This window comes from Somniosus microcephalus, chromosome 18 (assembly GCF_052327205.1).
Source record: "Somniosus microcephalus isolate GS21.2 chromosome 18, FLI_Smic_1.0, whole genome shotgun sequence".
NCBI classification, from domain to species: domain Eukaryota; kingdom Metazoa; phylum Chordata; class Chondrichthyes; order Squaliformes; family Somniosidae; genus Somniosus; species Somniosus microcephalus.
In genome coordinates, this window is record NC_141004.1 from 10,846,001 (window position 1) to 10,864,171 (window position 18,171).

The 18,171-nt window shown below is 47.0% G+C and overlaps 1 protein-coding gene across 1 annotated transcript in view; it reads right to left on the reverse strand.

Moving 5' to 3' along the window:
• Positions 1-1,194: 1,194 nt before the first annotated feature.
• The window catches only part of kcnd3 (potassium voltage-gated channel, Shal-related subfamily, member 3), a 522,235-nt gene continuing 505,258 nt past the window's right edge, over positions 1,195-18,171 (reverse strand). Inside the window, exons 6-7 of the mRNA XM_086011046.1 lie at positions 17,589-17,839; positions 1,195-10,717 (exon numbers count right to left, since the gene is read on the reverse strand). Coding sequence (XP_085867172.1) covers positions 10,519-10,717; positions 17,589-17,839 — 450 coding nt within the window. The 3' untranslated portion in view covers positions 1,195-10,518. The remainder of the gene's footprint in view (positions 10,718-17,588; positions 17,840-18,171) is intronic.

Here is an 18,171-nt window from a genome sequence, read left to right on the forward strand (position 1 = left end):
TTCTGTGTAGTTTGATGAGTCCTTGTGTTCAGGACTCATCAAACCTTTCTACTTTGCAGAAATCAGCTGACTGTTGTATTGGAGGATGCAACAGCCAGTCTGTGATCTCTACAATGGAGATGTCGGGGACTCCGGCTCCACAGCGGCTGAAGGCTGTAGGTAGAAACAAAGGTAAGTTAACATTTTCTAAAACTTTACGCTCACCTCGCATACTTACCACTCCACACTTGCACCCATCACTCACCTCTACATCACACTTTCAGACCCCTCCGACCCCCGCAGACCTCCTACTTGCCTCCTACACCCTGGCGGGGTTCCCCCAGGTTGGGAAGCCCACACTTCAGGACGAAAAATGGGGATAATCCTATTTTCTGCTTGTTAACTACCTGTTAACAGGCAGTTAATAGGCGTTAATCCCTTCCTGCCTCCAAGTAGATGGGTCCCGGGGCGGGACGGCTTCCCGCCACCCGCCCCCAAATTCTGCCACTTTCCCGACAGTCCCGCCTTCATACCCGCCTCCTCGAGGCTGGTAAAATCCAGCCCTCTGTGTCCACTCTATCAAAACCTCTATTAGGTCACCCCTCAGCCTTCTTTTTTCAAGAGAAAAGAGACCCAGCCTGTTCATCCTTTCCTGATATGTATACCCTCGCATTTCTGGTATCATCCTTGTAAATCTTCTCTGTACCCTCTCCAGTGCCTCTATATCCTTTTTATAATATGGCGACCAGAACTGCACGCAGTACTCCAAGTGTGGTCCGACCAAGGTTAAATGTGATCAAGGACGCCAAATCTCTTCAGTGTGAAGGACATGTTCCTTTCTGTGTTACAACAGCTGCACTGATAACAGCCCCAACAGTCAAAGCAAGTGATGTCAGGGAGTCAGAAGATCGATACCTGAGCAAACGGGGACATTGTGTGTGTGTGTGGCATTTCTTTAACTGGACAGTAAGATGATGGGTGTAAGCCAATGATTGATTTAGTGAAACTCAGTAGTTTTGAATGTTAGAAAAGTGGGTCTGAACGGACAGAGTTGTAGAAAACTTCAGAGACAGAATTCAGGAGACATCCAGAGGACGAGCCAGGGGCTGCACACACGTATAACCACGGCTTCATCCCAGGGCATAAATGGGGTGATATAGCTCTCAATTATACCTTGAAAACTATTGCTCAGATACTGTAATGTATCAAGTCTCGCTGGTGCTGAATAAAGTTTAATCACTGCCACCAACACAAGTCAACATCGAATCATCGGATATCAGGGTTAATCAAACCGAACAGTATAAGAATTCTGATATATATTCACAGTTCCGCATATCCGCAGCATAACAAAGACCACCTACTTCCACCTCCATAACATCGCCTGTCTCCGCCCCTGCCTCAGCTCACCTGCTGCTGAAACCCTCATCCATGTCTTTCTTACCTCTAGGCTTAACTATTCCAACGCACTCCTGACTCGCCTCCCACATTCCACCCTACGTAAACTTGAGGTCATCCAAAACTCGGCTGCCCGTGTCCTAACTCGCACCAAGTCCCGTTCGCCCATCGCCCATGTGCTCGCTGACCTACATTGGCTCCCTGTTAAGCAACGCCCCGATTTCAAAATTCTCATCCTTGTTTTCAAATCCCTCCATGGCCTCGCCCCTTCCTATCTCTGAAATCTCCTTCAGCCCCACAACCCCTCCGAGATATCTGCGCTCTTCTAATTGTGCCCTCTTGAGGATCCCTGATTATAATCGCTCAACCTTTGATGGCCATGCCTTCTGTTGCCTAGGCCCTAAGCTCTGGAATTCCCTGCCTAAACCTCTCCGCCTCGCTACCTCTCTTTCCTCCTTTAAAACGCTCCTTAAAACCTGCCTCTTTGACCAAGCTTTTGGTCACCTGCCCTAGTTTATCCTTATGTGGATCGGTGTCAAATTTTTTGTCTTAGAATTCGCCTGTGCAGCGCATTGGGACGTTTTACTACGTTAAAGGTGCTATATAAATACACGTTGTTGTTGTTGTTGTTTGCAGCGGGACTATCTGCCTGATGGGTTCAAGTTCAAGCAGTAGGACAAGAGAACCTTTTAAATAATTATTTCCCTGGCAAAAATAGGTGTTAAAATAACCAGTTCAATTGGTCCTTGCTTGCTGGTTCTTGGGTTGAATTTTAGCACTGGGGAAGGAATGGGTCTCTTGAACTGTTGCATGGATGGAGAGAGATAGTCTTGGAGGGGAGAGGAAAGGGACAAATATTTGACCCTTGTGTAATGAGTGTCAACATTTTTGAATGTATTATCATTTTATAAAGTTAATAAATCTATCTTCTGCCAAGTCTGTGTGTTGTCAGTCTTAGCTCACTTTGTGTCAGCTGTGGTTCAGTGGGTAGCACTCTTGCTTCTGAGGTCAGAAGGTTGTGGGTTCAAATCCCACACCAGAGACTTGAGCACAAAAATCTAGGCTGCCACTCCCAGTGCAGTACTGAGGGAGTGCTGCACTGTCAGAGGTGCCGTCTTTCGGATGAGACGTTAAACCGAGGCGCTGTCTACTCTCTAAAGTGGATGTAAATGGATCCCATGTCACTATTTCGAAGAAGAGCAGGGGAGTTATCCCTGGTGACCTGGGGCCAATATTCATCACTAAAACAGATTATCTGGTCATTGTCACATTGCTGTTTGTGGGAGCTTGCTGTGTGCAAATTGGCTGCTGTGTTTCCCACATTACAGCAGTGACTACACTTCAAAAAGTACTTCATTGGCTGTAAAGCGCTTTGGGATATCCAGTGGTTGTGAAAGGTGCTCTATGGATGCAAATCTTCCTTTCTTAGTTTGAAACAATTTTAAATTCAGAAGTGTTACTTACGTCCACTCCAGATTTTCTTAATTTAGTCCCTTACAGCCCAGTGACATTCATTGGTTGAGTGCGCAACCAGGTGACCTATACCCAATGATTTGGCGGCGTTTTTTCTGAGGTTAGTTGAAACCTGATTCACCGCCCTCCGCCTTCTCTCCCAGTGAAGGCTATAGCAATCAGAAACTTGGCCCCACTTCTTCATTGCATGGCTAACCGTTGTAATTCACCATGTGGGGAATAGTGTGTACGAATCCTGAGGCGATTTACCAGAACGGTACCAGGGATGAGGGACTTCAATTATGTGGAGAGGCCGGAGAAACTGGGATTGATCTCCTTGGAGCAGAGAAGGTTAAGGGGAGATTTAATAGAGGTGTTCACAATTATGAAGGGTTTTGATGGAGTAAATAAGGAGAAACTGTTTCCAGTGGCAGGGGGGTCGACAACCAGAGGACACAGATTGAAGATAATTGGGAAGAGAACCAGAGGGGAGATGAGGAGAACGTTTTTACCCAGCGAGTTGTTGTGATCTGGAATGCGCTGCCTGAAAGGGCGGTGGAAGCAGATTCAATAGTAACTTTCAAAAAGGAATTGGATAAATACTTAGAAAGGGAAAAAAAAACTGCAGGGGTGTGGGGAAAGAGCAGGGGGGGAGTGGGACTAAGTGGAGAGCTCTTTCAAAGAGCAGGCACAGGCACGATGGGCCGAATGGCCTCCTGTGCTGTACGATTCTATGTAGGTATTACAAGGGTGATTTCACAATCTGACCCTCCCACTTAGGAGTGCTGCTCAGAGCGAACACATCTTGGGAAATTGCTGCCGTGTTTCCAATGGGAATTTGTTTCTTGTTCTGGGCTGGGGCTGGGGAGAACATTCCTTTGCGAAATGGTTTAAATTACTTTGTCTCATACAGTTTGTTTTAAAAATTCATTCTCCGGATTTGGGTGTTGCTGGCAAGGCCCAGCATTTATTGCCCATCCCTAATTGCCCCTTGAGAAGGTGGTGATGAGCCGCCTTCTTGAACCGCTGCAGTCCGTGTGGTGAAGGTGCTCCCACAGTGCTGTTGGGGAGGGAGTTCCAGGATTTTGACCCAGCGACGATGAAGGAACGGCCGATATATTTCCAAGTCGAGATGGTGTGTGACTTGGAGGGGAACTTGGGGGTGGTGGTGTTCCCATGTGCCTGTTGCCCTTGTCCTTCTAGGTGGTGGAGGTCGCGGCTTTTGGGAGGCATTACCGAGGAAGCCTTGGCAAGTTGCTGTGGTGCTCCCCACAAACAGAGCCTGTGCTGCAATTTAAAGAGGTATCACACTTGGTGACAGAGAGAATATCTCACCACTATCAAGTTTATTGACTTCTTCTACTGTACGATGAATACAGAGATCGTCTGATGCTGAGAATATATGATCATAGGCACTTTCCCTACATTGTCTTCCCGTTGAACTGTGATGGAGAATTCAAAATGCTTTTTCATCTTAGTCTTCAACAGGAAGGTCTCAATACAAATATTAAAAATGGAACTAATTAAAATAATACATACACAGCACACAGATCAGAAAACGCAAGAACGTAAAGCCATTCTAATAGTCTAGATACATTTCACATATGAATGCTACAAACGGGTTGTAATTTTGTCAGAATACTACTGCTCAGCCTATCTGAAGAGAGCAGGGGGGCATCGATGGTGACATCTTGGAGCTGGTAAACAGGGTGGAACTGACTTCAAACACATCCTTCACAATTCGGAGAAAGAAAAACGGAATAAGAAAGGATGGTCTCAGTGCACGTTCTTCAGACTCGCGACGTGTTCATGTTGTGGACATGAAATTAGAGAGATAGGTGTGGCAGGAATGTGTGCGAATCCTCCCTCCCTCCCTCCTCCTCCCCCACCCCCTAACATTACTGTAAATCCAGGCTGATCTACTCTGGGCTCAGTTCTATATAAACAAAACAAAAAGCTTTGGGCAGGTTTGGGAGGTGAGGAGGCTTTATAAATTTCTATCGGCAAAATTTTACATGTAGCATTGAAACCAATTACTTGTTCCGGAAAGAGGATGGGAAGGGGAGTAGAGGGGAGAGGAAAGGGTTGTGGAGGGGAATGAGTGTGGGGGATAGGGGAGGGAAGGAGGGTGGAGGAGAGAGGGGAGTGGAGGAGAGGGAAGGGGAGTGGAGGAGTGGGAAGGGGAGTGGAAGAGAGGGAAGGGGAGTGGAAGAGAGGGAAGGGGAGTGGAAGAGAGGGAAGGGGAGTGGAAGAGAGGGAAGGGGAGGGGAAGAGAGGGAAGGGGAGGGGAGTGGAGGAGAGGGAAGGGGAGGGGAGTGGAGGAGAGGGAAGGGGAGGGGAGTGGAGGAGAGGGAAGGGGAGTGGAGGAGAGGGAAGGGGACTGGAGTGGAGGAGAGGGAAGGGGACTGGAGTGGAGGAGAGGGGAGTGGAGGAGAGGGAAGGGGACTGGAGGAGAAGGAAGGGAAGGGGAGGAGAGGAAAGGGGAGTGGAGGAGAGAGAAGGGGAGTGGAGGAGAGAGAAGGGGAGTGGAGGAGAGGGAAGAGAAGTGGAGGAGAGTGAAGGGAAAGGGAGGAGGGGGAAGGGGAGTGGAGGAGAGGGAAGTGGAGGAGAGAGGAGGAGTGGAGGAGAGGGCAGTGGGGGGGGGGAGTAGGGGGGAGGGTGTGGTTAGGATTAGGGGAGTGAGTGTGGAGGGAAAGGAGGCAGAAATCTTATTAATCGGCAACCCATCTGAAAATATCGGTAGCCCAAGTCACGATGACCTTTTTAACTTTTCCACTCTATTTAAAATCATTCAAATCCCATAATAATCTGCGTCTGATAGCTTTACCCTGCAACAGGTTTCCATGGAGAGGTTAGGGGTGCCAATTCTGGCTTTTTCATCACATGACCCACCACCTCCAACCGCCCCGCCCCCACACTCCTGCCATTGGTCGCTCAGCGGCACCCATCCTCTCGGCGCCCCGCCTTCCCGTGTCAATTGGGAAGCGAGCAGTCTCACCGTTAGCCGGTCGGATGATTCCTGGCTGTCAGTCAAACAGCCTCTATCCCTCCCTCCCCCCACCCATCTCCGATATTTATTTTATGCCCCTATGATGTTTCTCCCTGGCTGCTGGCAGAAGGGCACGGGAGATTAATCTTTAATTCCTGGAGGCAGTTGGGGAGGTTTGCCAACTCTAGGTGAGGTATTGGATGAGAGTTCATTGTGCTAACCCATGAAACATTGAGGTGATGTGCTGATGCTCTGTATATGATGTATATCAACACTTTACTTTGTCAGTACTGAAGTAGGAGATCACTCTCAGGATTCCAACAGGGTACTAAAATAAAGAAAGGAACGCCCAGTACCTGAAGTGTGATAAATAGAGCAATACTTTGGTAACATATGACTACTTGCCTACTTAAATTTTCATCCTTATGTTAAGAAATCTTTTGTTGGTTATATTCTTCTTTACCTCTTGTTCTTCTTCCTGACACCCCCTCCCCTCCGCAGTGCTCCCTCTCCGGCTGAGAGAATGGGATGGAAATGTTCTTCCTGACCTCTACCCATCTGGCTCTGTAACTGAATACTGGGAGGTCCATGGCTGGAATTGAACATCGCTCCATATTTCCTCTTGCTAACCCTGAGAAGGTGTTTAATCTCCATGCAGCACCTCTCCTGGTATGGGCAGGGCTAGTAGGAACGCTGTCCGACAACTGCAGACAGGAACCTGCATCTTACCACACCTCTACATAACGTGGTGGAACTTATGAGGGGGGGGGGGGGGAAGTCTCCTGCTGTAGCTTCAGCGCGAACACTGGAGGAATTACGCAAATGCCGCTCACCCCGTTTTCTCCGGGGTTTAAGCTGATCTTCCGGTGAAGTTACAGCGGTAGATCGGGGACGACCATCACGGGAATTAGTGGCGAGTGGGGAAAATGGTGGAAAATTGCAAGCAGCGCGCGCCAGATTTTCCGATATGTGTTCCCAGTGGACAGGGTTCCCTGCTGGGAGTGTGGACTTGTGAAATAACCCCCAGTGTGTTGAATCAGGAACAAGCATGCTCACACACAATTCCTCAGCCCTCTAATTTAAGAAAGGCGTCAACCCGTTTAAAACCAATCTGTTGGCGCCTCCCTTCAGTAGTTACTAACGGGCCAGAATTACTACAGTCAATGGGCCAGAAATTCGGGTCCCCACGGGTGAGTACGCACTGGGTACTCACGCGTAGGCCCAACGAAAGTGCTGGTTTCATGCATGCACTGCGCATGCGCGGGAAACCGGAACTTCCGTTCCCTTAAAGGAAGGGGTTCACAGGTCGAACGCGTGCGCCGGAGAGGCAGCGCGTGCGCCTGGAACTTCCGTTTTTTTTGCAGGTTTCTCCGGGAGGGTAAGTCTCCAGGAGCTACGCTTTTAAAAAGCAGTCGCAAGGCCTGCTTTTAACAAGGTAAGTGGTGAATTAAGTAAAATTAAAACATTTTTTCCAACAGGTTTATTATTTTTAAATACTTTAAAGGTAAGTTTATTTTTAGCCCTGTTAGAAACTGTAATTAATTTTTTCAAAAATGTAAATTATTGTTTAAAATAGTTATTTTATGTAATTTATAGTTATTTTAAAAATGTGATTAAATTTTTTTTTGAAATTTTAGTTATGTTTTGGGGCTGAATTGTATTCATAGATTTGATGTCAAATCTATGAATAGAGATTCCCTGCTACCATTGGCTCTCCATGGCCCACGTGATCCCAGGGGATGCTTCGAACTAACTGCGCCCCTGGGATACGCAAGCACTGCGCGCCAGCAGCTGGAGCAGGCCCAGAATTGAAATCCCATGCGGGTCCACAGCACAACGGCCGGCATGCTAGGCAAGTGCAGGTCGGAGGCTTGCACCTGCGGGAAGCCTCTGACCCGAATTTCTGGGCCATTATAATTAAGGATAGAGTGACTGAACACCTTTTCAGTTGATCAGAGAGAGCCAGCACGGATTTGTGAAAGGGTAGGTCATGCCCGACGAACCTGATTGAATTTTTTGAAGAGGTGACTAAAGTAGTGGACAGGGGAATGTCTACGGATGTTATTTATATGGACTTTCAGGAGGCATTCGATAAAGCCCCTCATAAGAGACTGTTAGCTAAAGTTGAAGCTCATGGAAGTGAAGGCAAATTATTGATCTGGTTAGGAGATTGGCTGAGCGGCAGGAGACAGAGAGTAGGGATAATGGGCAGGTACACTAATTGGCAGGAGGTGATTACTGGTGTCCCACAGGGATCTTTGTTGGGGCCTCAACTATTCTCCGTATTTATGAACGACTTAGATGATGGGATAGAAAGTCATATGTCCAAGTTTGCCAATGACACATTGATAGGCGGCATTGTAAGCAGTGTAGATGGAAGCTTAAAATTACAAAGAGATATTAACAGATTAAGTGAATGGGCAAAACTGGCAAATGGATTTCAATATAGGCAAACTTTGGCTCTAAAAAGGAACAGAGTACTTTCTAAATGATGAAAAGCTAGAAACAGTGGAGGTTCAAAGAGACTTGGGGGTCCAGGTACATAGATCATTAAAATGTCATGGACAGATGCAGAAGGCTAATGGAATGCTGGCTTTTATATCTAGAGGACTAGAATACAAGGGGGTAGAAGTTAGGCTACATATATACAAAGCCCTGGTTAGACCACACCTGGAGTACTGTGAGCAGTTCTGGGCACCACACATTAGGAAGGATATATTGGCCTTGGATTGAGTGCAACATAGATTTACTAGAATGAAACCTGGGCTCCAGGGGTTAAATTACGAGGAGAGATTATTCCCTGGGATTTAGAAGGTTAAGGGGTGATCTGATCGCAATTTTCATTACAGGGAACTGATAAGGTAGATAGAGAGAAACTATTTCCGCTGGTTGGGGAGTCTAGGACTAGGGGACATAGCCTAAAAATTGGAGCCAGGCCTTTCAGGAGTGAAATTAGGAAACACTTCTACACACAAAGGGTGGTAGAAGTTTGCAACTCTCTTCCGCAAACAGCAATTGTTGCTAGATCAATTGTTAATTTTAAATCTGAGATTGATAGATTTCTGCTAACCAAAGGTATTAAGGGATATGGGGCAAAGGCAGGTATATGGGGCAAAGGCAGGTATATGGGGCAAAGGCAGGTATATGGAGTTAGGTCACAGATCAGCCATGATCTCATTGAATGGCGGAGCAGGCTCGAGGGGCTAAATGGTCTACTCCTGCTCCCATGTTCCTATGTTCCAATGAAGCTCAACGTAAGCTCGAGGAACAGCACCTCATCTTTCGATTAGGCACTTTACAGCCTTCCGGACTCAACATTGAGTTCAACAATTTCAGATCATAACCTCTGCCCCCATTTTTTCCCCAGACAGCAGCTGTTGCTGATGATTCTGCCATTCCCATTTACACCTCCTCTAGACTCGTCTTTTGTTTCTTTACTTGTCCCATTACCATCCCCTTTCGCCTCGCACCATCATCCCTTTTGTCATTTAATCTCTCCTGCCTTCCGCCCTATCACAGACCTTCCCTTTTGTTCTTTCCTCCCCTCCCCCATTTCCCTGCCTCTGTACTTGCTTAAAACCTGTTACATCTCTAACCTTTTCCAGTTCCGACGAAGGGTCATCGACCTGAGACGTTGACTCTGTTTCTCTCTCCGCGGATGCTGCCTGACCTGCTGAGCATTTCCAGCACTTTGTTTTTTGTTTCATCTAAAAATCGAGCTTGAAGTTCTTGGAAAGTGGAGACAGCGAAAATAAAACATTTTCAGAATGAAGCAAGTCCCCAAGTTTTCAATTCACACTTAAGTTTTCTTTTTTGTTGCAAAATACATAAACCGTTTTTTTTCCTTAACTAATTCTAATAAAGTCACACTACGTAAGTGAAAGAGTGGACTAAATGAAACTGGGGAAGAGTGAAATCAATGCATGGAATGGCTCAATTGGCTGGGTACTGTGTTCTCCTCACAATATGCACACAGACTGTACTTGACCGACAAACACCATGTTCACACAATGCTGCTTCTTGTGAGCAGCGCACACTGAAAAAATGTCACATGGATTAAACAGCAGGAATGAAAGCTCTTATTGATACTATAGGCCATAGGCTGACGACCATCGGCGCTTAATAGCTGTCTTCTATTCCATGTGTACCACACACTACAAACGTGTCAAAAAGTAGGTGACTACAACAACATCTGGAGCCTGAATCTCTTGTCTTTAGTGAGACGTTGTTCTTTTGTCTTTAAGTTACTCTTCCGCACAAAATAAAAATCCCGCTCTCCCTTTTCGCAACTGGCTCGCCTGGTCACATTTCTAGTTTTTGTGAATAAATATTATCCATCTTAAAACGTCACCTAAGATAGGTGCTTAAAAATGAAACAACGCGGGGCTGGCTCCTTTTGTATCTCTCGTTGTCCCAATGTGTCCCGCATTGAGCCGCTCCAGTCTTAGTCCTGTCGAGTCAGGGAGTTTCCCCCCCCCTGATAACCTCCACACCCAAAAAAAAATAATAAACAGAAAGAAAAATTTGCTTGAAACCGTGGCGTTGCTTTGAGACGCAAACGCGGTGACGTCAGATCACCCTCGCCCTTTTCCATCGGGATTGGTCTCGTCCACAGTTTCCCCTTTGACCCTTGCCATGCGGTTGCCAGTATCATGTGATCTTGAGGATGTCAGGTGACTGAGAGCTAGGGCAGGGTTTTTTTTTTACAAGGCAGACACTTTTACGATATTGCAGCTTGCGGTATTCATGCTGGTGCTGGACTGATTGGGGATGGGATGTCGATTCTCCCCATCGGGTGTAGTGCCGGGCGGTGTGGGGATGCTGATTATTGCCGTGGTGATTTGGGTGCTCCTGCAGTTGATTCTCAGACCCTCCTCCGATTTATCATTCAGGCTGGAACGACTGCGAGTGAGAAAAGAAAAATACAATTACCGCTTGCAACACAAACACTGGCTCTGCATTAGGCACACTGGGAACAGCAGTAGACCATTCAGCCCACCCTGGGCTTACTGCGCCATTCAATGAGATCATGGCTGATCTGTACCTCAACAGGATTTACCCGCCATTGCTCCGGATCCCTTGAACCCCTTACCCAACAATAATCAATCGCTCTCCGCCTTCAAAGCTCAATTGGCCCCCAGCATCCACAGCCTTTTTGGGGGGGGGGGGTGGGGGAAAAGAGTTCCAAATTTCTACCACCCTTTGTGTGAAAAACTGCTTCCTGATCTCCCTCCTGAATGGACCAGCTCTAATTTTAAGAATATGTCCCCTTATTGGGTTTGTACCTCAATAGCATAGCCAAAAATAGCAGCTCTCCAAACTGAGGAAAAATTCAAGGTCATTTATGCGTTTTTCCTGCATTTGGAATGTTTTTAAACTCCCTCTCTCTTGTTTTCATACTTTATTTGACTGAATAATAAATACTGCAATCACCCCGTGTAAAATCTGGTAAATAGGTTACCATGATATACCTGTACTATAAAAGAAAGACTTGTGTTTCTCCAGCGCCTTTCACGACCACCGGACATCCCAAAGCGCTTTACAGCCAATGAAGTACTTTTGGAAGTGGAGTCACTGTTGTAATGTAGGAAACGTGGCAGCCAATTTGTGCACAGTAAGCTCCCACAAACAGCAATGTGATAATGGCCAGATAATCTGTTTTTAGTGATGTTGGTTGAGGGATAAATATTGGCCGGGACACCAGGGAGAACTCCCCCTGCTCTTCTTCGAAATAGTGCCGTGGGATCTTTTACGCCCAGAGAGAGCAGACGGGGCCTCGGTTTAACATCTCATCTATGGATCAACCTAGCGTTCTCTAACTTCAGTAAGTGTTAATGTTATATTACACTGTTTAAAGAAAAGCAGGGGCGATCTCCTGGCACCTTGACCAACATTTATCCCTCAACCAAGACGACCAAAAAACAGACTAACCGGCCATTTATTTAATTGCTATCTCTGGATCTTTGCTGTGTACAAATTGGCTGCTGGATTAGTTTACAAAACAGTGGCTACGAATTCACTAACTGTAAAGTACTTCGGGACATCCTGAGGACAGGAAAGGAGCTATATAAATGCAAGTCCTTTTTTATTGTAGCTCAGTATTCTGTTTGCTTTGTTAATTGCTCTGCAATGACTAGACATGGTCAGTGTAGAGTCTACTATCAATCCTAGATCCCCCCAGTCTCTCCTTAGCTGGTTCAACACCATTCATTAGGTATGTTCTGACATGAATCAGTCATTCATGAAAGAAAGACTTATGAAATAATACTGAGCGGACTGCGGGTGGCGCTGTCCAGGGAGAGTGTAAATACTCGGGCACGGGCCCAGCTTGCGCAGGACATTCTTAACAGGAACTAGTGAAGGACACAACTAGACCTCCATGTTGTAAAACAGTTGTTTAAAGCTTTATTTAATGCTTAGAACAAGTGCCTAGTAGTTTTCTTATAGCTTGTAAGATCTTGCATTATTTGCATTGAGTTTTATCTGCCTTGGTTCTGCCCATTTCTAATTCCCCAGCTGTTTCATCAGACTCTACTGTTCAGCCACAGCAACATTTCAAGAAGCAGCCCGCTTGATCGGCACTTCACCAACCAGCCTCAACATTCACTCCCTCCACCACCGCCGCACCGTGGCTGCAGTGTGCACCATCTACACGATGCACTGCAACAACTCGCCAAAGCTTCTTCGGCAGGACCTCCACCACTCCGAAGGACAAGGGCAGCAGGTGCATGGTAACACCATCACCTTTAAGTTCCCCTACAAGTCACACACCATCCTGACTTATACATATATCGGCCGTTCCTTCATTGTCGCTGGGTCAAAATCCTGGAACTCCCTCCCTAACAGCACTGTGGGAGCACCTTGACCTCACGGACTGCAGCGGTTCAAGAAGGCGGCTCACCACCACCTTCTCAAGGGCAATTAGGGATGGGCAATAAATGCTGGCCTCGCCAGCGACGCCCACATCCCGTGAATGAAAAAGCAATGTTAAAATAATGGGGACATAGGGAATAGGAAGAGAGTGTGGGAGTGTAGAAGAGGAGGAAGGATAGTACATTCAAAGTTTAGGATGAATAAGAGGAAGGATTAGAGGAACACTGAGCATAGTAGCATTAATAAAAGACAAGAAAGGTTATGGGAGGGAGAGAAAGAGGAAGGTTGGAGAATGAAGGTGAAAGAATTATCATTTATCAGACGACAAGCTTTTCTTAATATTCTCTGTCACATCTGATAAAGACATCCAATAGAATCTCAGTGTTATGGCATTAAATTGTCTCCTCCACTTTGATTCTGTGAATGCAATTCTTGAACATTGGATAACAGAATTCGGATTGACTTCTACATTCAGAACTCCAGATCTAACAGTGCAGAAGGGAGGAGAAAAAGTGGGCAAACTTCAACATCCAAGAACATAGGAACAGGAGGAGGCCATTCAGCCCCTCGAGCCTGTTCTGCCATTCAATGAGATCGTGGCTGATCTGTCTCTTAACTCCAGCTGCCTTGGTTCCATAACCCAATTTCAATTAAAAAAATCCACGACAAATCAAAATTAAATATTCACATTCCTAAATGTCAAGAAGACAATACAGGCCAACTGCTGACTCAAGTGGAGCAACAGCCAGGAGCAGGAGGGAAGATAGTCTCTGCTCAGATCATAGAATCATAGAATAGCACAGCACAGAAGGAGGCCATTCGGCCCATCGAGTCTGCGCCGGCTCTTTCGAAGAGCAATCCAGTCAGTCCCACTCCCCCGCTCATTCCCCATATCCCTGCAATTTTTTCTCCTTCAAGTATTTATCCAATTCCCCTTTGAAGGCTACTATTGAATCTGTGTCCACCGCCCTATCAGGCAGCGCATTCCAAATCCTAACCATTTATTGCGTAAAAAAGCTTTTCCTCCTGTCGCCTCTGGTTCTTTTGCCAATGAATGGTAGCAGGCTGGATATATACCCATCAGATACATCGTCCATGGAGGTCATGTTCATCTGGGTCAAAGAACGTGGCTCCGAAAAGGGAAGGCTTAATACCCTCATTCCAGTCGTCAAGGCGATTCTGACATCACTGCCCTTCGCAGACCTCTCTCAAATATTGGGCTGTGCCCACAGGCAGAAACTTCGGGCAGGATTTTCATTGGGCCATGGAGTTGGGATTGGAGGCATGCGGGGGGTTAAAATCCCGAAATCAGGGGTCCCGACCCCATCCCGCACCCAAACCCGCCTCCATGCCAGTTTCAAAGGAGGCGGGTACCCGCCCCGCACTGGGACCCGCCTACCCGAGGCGGGAAGGGATTAGTGCCAATTAACTGCCTGTTAACAGGCAGTTTTTAGCCTAATCCCTATTTTTAAGGTTGAAGTGTGGGATTCCCAACGGCTCCAAACCACACCAAGTTAGAGTAGTCGGGCCGTAGGGTTGAAGGACTTGGAGGGGTCGAGATGTTGGTGTTCAGGTGAGTGATGGGTGCATGAGTGCAAAGGTAAGTGCTTTTGGTGTGTCTAAAGTGATTAAATAAGTTTTATATACCTTTTCTTACCTTTTCAGCCTTCCTTCCTTTAGGCCTCGGGTGTCCCTCATCTCACCGGCACAGAAAGCAGAATGGCTGCGAACTGTCAAAAGTGACAGCCTTCAGCTTTATGTGCAGGAGAGATTTCTAACTGAGTCTGTGGAGAAGGACTCATGTTAGAAGTAAGACTGTCAGTGTTTGACAGCTTCAAATAGCTGTGAAACGCTGATATTTCATCTGTCAAAGCCTCTTGACAGATGAAATTTCAGTCTGTGACGTCACCTGTTGCTGGGTGACCCTTAATTGGTCAAGCAAGTTAAAATCACGTGGATTGGCCGCATCTCGATGGAGGCGGGACTACAACCCCAAAAGTTGTAGTCCCGCCTCCTACCCGACTCCTGAATGAAAATCCTGCCCTTCAAGTCGTCGCGCTGGCTTTTGAACGGACTTGTTTGCTCAATCCTGCAGGTACGTACATGTGCTCTGAATCCACCTCCCGTGGTGAACAGAGTATATTCAGAGCAGCCTTTCAAACTGCTTCCATTCTGCAGCAGCATCAGCCCTTGAGATACATCCTCGGGATTAATACCTTTTTACTATGAAGGGACCCATTTGGTGTCTGCAGACACATGGACTGCTGGTAATCGTTTCGCAGAGGATACCACTTTAGGGATAGTTTTCCCTGAACATTGAAACAGCACAGTATTTATCAATATTTTATGTCTTATCTTCAATAATAAATCAGCCAGTAACTACTCAGTGTTAAAATTGTTTTGAAAAATGCATGAACATATCCATTATATCAAAAATAGCAAAGTTGGATGAAATGGGCAGCCTTTAGATCAATGTGTCACTTAAAGTATTGTACATTAATATCTCTGCTTCCTCTTTAAGAAAACTATTTTAGAGGAGTCATGAACAGCAGACACTGAGTTAATGTCCAGCACCATACATTTACATTTGAATTGGTGTTGGGCTGTGCTGAAATGGGTGATGGTAAACCTGCACATGGACAAGGTGGGACATACCTGGGGGAACGATAATGTGGCCTCCCGTGTGAGGCTGCTGGCTCTGTTCATGTGCCTGCGTAGGAATGAGCCAGGCCTGCCCGTAGAATATTAGAGCAGAGAAGGAGGCCATTCGGCCCATCGTGCCTGTGCCGGCTCTTTGAAAGAGCTCTCCGATTAGTCCCACTCCCCCCTGCTCTTTCCCCACATCCCTGCAAATTTTTCCTTTTCAAGTATTATATAATTCCCTTTTGAAAGTTACTATTGAATCTGCTTCCACCGCCCTTTCAGGCAGCGCATTCCAGATCACAACAGTTCGCTGCGTAAAGAAAAAAAGTCCTCATCTCACCTCTGCTCTTTTTCCCATATCTGGTTGTGCTGCCACGTCCCAAGATTTAATCAAATAAAAGGGGCCCGAACGTGAAACGGTCTCTAAAGCTCAATGTCTTCACTGACAAAATAAAGAACTCTCTCACCTGTCCCCTCTTCCTCAACTCTAACCTGGGTAATTCCTCAAACCCTGCTAATCCGTGCATTGGTTACATAGATTCAGCACAGAAACAGGCCATTCGGCCCAACCAGTCCATGCCGGCGTTTATGCTCCACTCGAGCCTCCTCCCGTCTTTCCTCATCTAACTCCATCAACATAATCCTCTATTCCCTTCTCCCTCATATGTTTGTCCAGCCTCCCCTTAAATCCATCTATCCTATTCACTGCAACCACTCCCTGTGGTAGTGAGTTCCACATTCTCACCACTCTCTGGGTAAAGAAGTTTCTTCTGAATTCCCTGTTGGATTTCTTGGTGACTATCTTGTATTGATGACCTCTTGTTTTGAACTTCCCCACAAGTGGAAACATTCTCTCTGTGTCTACTCTATCAAAACCTTTCATAATTTTAAAGGCTTCTATTAGGTCACCCCTCAGCCTTCCCTTTTTGAGAAAAGAGACCCAGCCTGTTCATCCTTTCCTGATTGGTATAACCTCGCAGTTCTGGTATCATCCTTTAAAATCTTTTTTGCCCCTTCTCCAGTGCCTCTATATCCTTTTATAATATTATAATCGCTCAACCATTGGTGGTCGTGCCTCCTGTTGCCGAGGCCCCAAGCTCTGGAATTCCCTCCCTAAACCTCTTCGCCTCGCTACCTCTCTCTCCTCCTTTAAAACGCTCCTTAAAACCGACCTCTTTGACCAAGCTTTTGGTCACCTGCCCTAATTTATCCTTTTGTGGATCGGTGTCAATTTTTTTTGTCTTAAAATACTCCCGTGCGGCGACTTGGGGCGTTTTACTACGTTAAAGGCGCTATATAAATACAAGCTGTTGTTTTTGTTAATAACCTTGCAATAACTGGAAACTTGACTCCCTCCCTGCAATCACCCATCGCCACCTTCCTTGGCTTTGCAGCTTCGCCTCGTTACTGTGGGGTGGCGGAGTCTTTGCTATTACGGTCTAATAATTGCATCTTTCTTGATAATCTTTGATTGGTTTCCCTCCGAGTGCTCGTAAGTACTTGCCTCTTGTCCATCAATTCACAACGAGTGCATTAACATATTCTGGTACAATTCACCTGCTCCAATTAGGGGAGGGGGATTGGGCATCCCTACAACCCTCCCAGATCCCTGTACTCCTCCACTTCTGGCCTCTTGGACATCCCAGATTTTAATCACTCCAGCATTGCCTTCAGCCCTAAGTTCTGGAATTCCCTCCCTAAACCTCTCCGCCTCTCTCTCCTCCTTTAAGACGCTCCTTAAAACCGACCTCTTTGACCCAGCTTTTGGTCATCTGTCCCTAACATCTCCTTATGTGGCTTGGTGTCAATTTTTGTCTGATAACGCTCCTGTGAAGTGCCTTGGGACGTCCTGGGGTTGTGAAAGGCGCTGTAGAAATGCAAGTCTTTCTTTCTAGTGGAAATTGCAGGGATTATCAACTCGCGTGGTGCTGCTACAGTCCAGCTCTGTTGGCAAAAGGTGTAGAAGTGGACGAGCTGCCTGCTCTCTTGGTGGCCGTGCCTTCTGTTGCCCGGGCCCTAAGCTCTGGATTTCTCTGCCTAAACCTCTCCGCCTCGCTACCTCTCTTTCCTCCTTTAAGAGGCTCCTTAAAACCTACCTCTTTGACCAAGCTTTTGGTCACCTGCTCTAATATCTCCTTATATGGCTCGGTGTCAAATCCTTTGCTCTTAAAAGGCTCCTGTGACATTAAAGGTGCTGTATAAATGCAAGTTGTTGTTGTTGTTACTCAATGATTAGCTCGAGCCCTGGAGATGTTACCTGGTGTTGAAGGAGGTCTGCTCCCCGCACTGGATATGAATGGTGCTGAGCTCCTGCATACTTCTGAGGTGAGCTGCTGACACGCTGGAGTTGGGGAGGTGGGTGGACTTCTTGTTGCTACGGCGAGAGCAGCAGGTGCTGGCCGTGCCGGACTCCGAGGACAGAGACGGGCTGTGAGTGGACGGGCAATTCGGCATCGAACCTTCCAGGCAGTTATGTTCGAAAACCGGCTCATCGAGAAACTCGTGGTTCTGATAAAACGTGAGAGGAGGTTCATTAAATAGGTTTTTAAAAACGTTGAACACCTTTTGGGCGGAGCGGGTCACCGCGACACTCCAGGGGCCGGTGCCTTGAATTTGTGGTCGGAGGCTTCCCGCGGGGGAAACCCCTCCCATCCGCAAATAAAATCCGGGCCTACCTGGTGCCTCGGGATCCACGGACGCTCGCGCTCCCGGGCCTCCGCGCGTAGAGCTGCGTAAAGGCCCACGTGCCCCGGGGGGGGCGCAGGCGGTTGGCAAGTGCCCCTGGGATCATGTAGGCCGGCCCAACCAATGACAGAAGGGGGCTCCCCATAAGCATGAAT